Source organism: Oryx dammah, unplaced genomic scaffold (genome assembly GCF_014754425.2).
Source record: "Oryx dammah isolate SB20612 unplaced genomic scaffold, SCBI_Odam_1.1 HiC_scaffold_18, whole genome shotgun sequence".
NCBI classification, from domain to species: domain Eukaryota; kingdom Metazoa; phylum Chordata; class Mammalia; order Artiodactyla; family Bovidae; genus Oryx; species Oryx dammah.
The window spans coordinates 25,965,258-25,968,578 of NW_024070202.1; the positions used below are offsets into that span (position 1 = coordinate 25,965,258).

Below are 3,321 nucleotides of genomic sequence, written 5' to 3' on the forward strand. Positions count from 1 at the left end.
TTCCTTAGTGCAGGATTTCTCAGGAGTCATTGCTATGCTCTTGAGAATATCTACGATAAAGTGTGTGGTATCCCTTATCCTTATTTCACTCAGTAGCTCATGGAATTAAGACTGTGTGAAATGTATATTTGAAATTTGGAAGTTTAAATTTGGCAGTCAGGAGAGGAGAAAAAAAGGAAAATAGGAAGAATTTGATAACATTTAGGCGGAGAAATTGCTATTTTGGAAAGTAACTGAACAATTCTAAGGTTGTTGGAAAATAGTCCAGTGTCTGTCTGTCTGTGTATCCATCTATCTGTCCTCCATATCTATCATTTTATTTATTTTTTTATGTACTTACTTTACAGGAGATTCATTAAATACATGTGATCCAGTTAACTAAGTGCAATTTTGGAATCCGTTTTCCAAGTAAATATTTCTCTATTCTTAATAAAAAGTAGCCATTTAAATAACCACTTGTTATTTTAAAGGTACTTTCTTTCATCACTGATTTCAGGAATAAGATTGTAAAAATGGCACCATTTTGGCTGAAGTTTAGACCAATGTATATATAAGACTAGGAGGAGATAAGAAGAAGTGTTGTTGTTTTTCAGTTGCTCAGTCATGTCCGACTCTTTGCTACCCCATGGACGGCAGCACTGTAGTCCATGTATTTCACCAACTCCCGGAGCTTGCTCAGACTCATGTCCATTGAGTCAGTGATGCCATCCATCCATTTCATCCTCTGTTGTCCCCTTCTCCTCCTGGCTTCTATCTTTCCCAGCATCAGGGTCTTTTCTAGTGAGTCGGCTCTTCGTACCAGGTGGCCAAAGTATTGGAGCGTCAACTTCAGGATCAGTCCTTCCAGTGAATATTCAGGATTGGTTTCCTTTAGGATTGACTGGTTTGATCAGTCCAAGGGACTCTCAAGAGCCTTCTCCAGCACCACAGTTTGAAAGCATCAATTCTTAGATTTAAAAGAAAAAAGCATTAATGTTATCCAATCTAGACAGGACTGACTTTTGGTTAATTGGAAGATTTGTTGCAGGAACATAGGGGCAAGTCTCTGGGAAGAAAGAAGAAGGATGAAACAATGAAAATATAAAAATAAGAAAGGTCTTTGCAACACAGTTAGCTTTGTTTTCTTCTCAGTAGAAGCATTTTATTTTATTTTTAAATGTGTTTATTTATTTTAATTGGAGGATAATGACTTTACAATATTGTGATGGTTTTTGCCATCAGCATGAATTGGCCATAGGTATACATGTTCCCCCCCCCAACCCTCCCAATCCTGAAACCCCCTCCCACCTCTCTCTCCAACCTATCCCTCCAGGTTGTTACAGAGCCCTGGCTTTGGATGCCTTGTGAAGCCAAATTTTAAAGGAAGACATAGCCTCTGGACTAATATCTACAGGATTATTTCAGTAGATGAGGCTGCAGTGGCAGCTGCTTATAGTGTGGGCAGTGGAAGGTGGAAGCATGTTTGTAACAGATACTCTGTTGTCAGGAATACACATAAGGTTATTAGTAGAGACCTTTCATCCTAGAATGTCCCAGTGCATGGTTAAGTTTCTGTCAATATATATGACTTTACACCATTGATTTCCCTGAAGGCAACTGGAGGTAAGACTGTTATGGAGAAAATGTGGATTGCTATGCCTCAATTGCATATAAGCTCATCACTTTGAATTTTCACCTAAAAAAATACATCTTCTGAGTGCAGAAATTATTGATATGAAGCTTTTTTCCACTCTGTTTAATGATTTCTTTAACTATTTTTATTTTTTTTTTTTTTTTTTTTTTTTTTTTTTTGCTTTTATCGTGCTTCTTTTATTACGTTCAGTAAACCATCCTTAGTATGAAATGAATGGTTAGATATATAAATATAAGACATAACATGAGAAAATCTAGGGCAAAAATCCTCATTTTAATCTGAGACCACAAATATCAGCTCCAGTTAGCCTTCATCAGCAACTTACCCATTTTTTTTCTTACACAAAGACAAGCTTGATAATTTAACTCTTCCTAGTTGGTGGTTAAGGCTCTAGAATGTCCTTACCTTTTTTAAAGATCATTTTAAAACCAAAGCACTAATTTGACACAGTAAAAGCACAATACAAAGATCCAAATTTCATATCTGGCTTTTGCTAGATAGAGCTTAAGAATAAAGAAACATTCTTCCTTTTCCTGGTAATAATTTAAAATATAAATAATTGTATTAAGGCCCAAGACCCATTGAATAGAGAATGTGAAAATTCCTGGTATAAAAACTACCTTAGAAGTCTGATAGTCATTTCATTCTACAGAGGGACAGAGACTGGATTTTGTTTGCTTTCTGTAATTACTTCACAATCTCCCTCCATTTCAAAATTGAGATTCACAAATGAACTGGATGCCAGTGTTTCTGGTTGATCGGACTGAACAATGGAATCAGCCTGCAGCTTATTTTGTTGGTATTGTCTTTCTGCTTCTTCTGACATCCTATTTTCTTCTTCTTCTTCTTCTTCCTCCTTCTTCATCCGGTAATACTCATCAATTGCATACTGGTATTTTGGGGTGCTGATGCCCAAAACAGATGCAATCTTCTCTCCAAGAAAGTCACAAACTGAAAGGGTGGATGTGGCGGCACGAAGCATGTGAAACCATAAGTAGGGTCCCCAGGTAAGTTTTGTCGGATCAACAGGAGGCATAACATCTTTCTTCTGCAGGCTGTCGACTTCATCTTCATCTGTGCTGTACTCTTCCATTGTTTCACCGCTAACAAAGTGGATGACTCTCCTTGGGACTTTCTTCTTTTTTCCTACGACTCCCTGTTCTACATTTTCAAAGCCTCTTTCATTACTCATCTGCTGTGCCGATTCCCTGAACGGCCGGGCGGCCGCAGCTCCCGAGGCATTCACGGCTTCTCCCTCCTCACGGCTCGCTGGCTCCCGCTCCATCGCCGTCGCCGCCACAGGACTGCTGGCGCTGGCGAGATACAAGGTTATGGTCGATAAGCCCCTATTACTTCTTTCAAAAGAAATCCATGATATTTTGTTGGCTGTCATAGAAAATACAGAAAAAATTGTAATGTGAAAGGAATATGAATTTTTAAATTTTAAGATAGTAGCCATTAATTTACTATCAAGTTGAAAAAAGGCAACATGGTTAATCTTTGGGTGTATAATTCTCAAGCTTTTATTTCTGAATAAAGTCACACACGTATGTATCAGGATACTCTGTTGTTTTGTTTTATTCTCTGCCACAGGGATCTGGAAGAAATGTAAAGAACTATCTCTGTTGTGTATCATGAAGGTGGCCACATGTTGTGCTCCAAGATTCTCAGTTAGGAGTTTTGTGTTG

General features: G+C 38.1%; 1 protein-coding gene across 1 annotated transcript; it reads right to left on the minus strand.

The window, feature by feature from the left end:
* Positions 1–1,793: 1,793 nt before the first annotated feature.
* On the minus strand, positions 1,794–2,973 carry LOC120878045 (protein FAM177A1-like). The gene has a single exon (XM_040260613.1). It carries the CDS (start codon positions 2,916–2,918, stop codon positions 2,280–2,282), a length of 639 nt encoding a protein of 212 aa, XP_040116547.1. The 5' UTR covers positions 2,919–2,973; the 3' UTR covers positions 1,794–2,279.
* Positions 2,974–3,321: the final 348 nt, after the last annotated feature.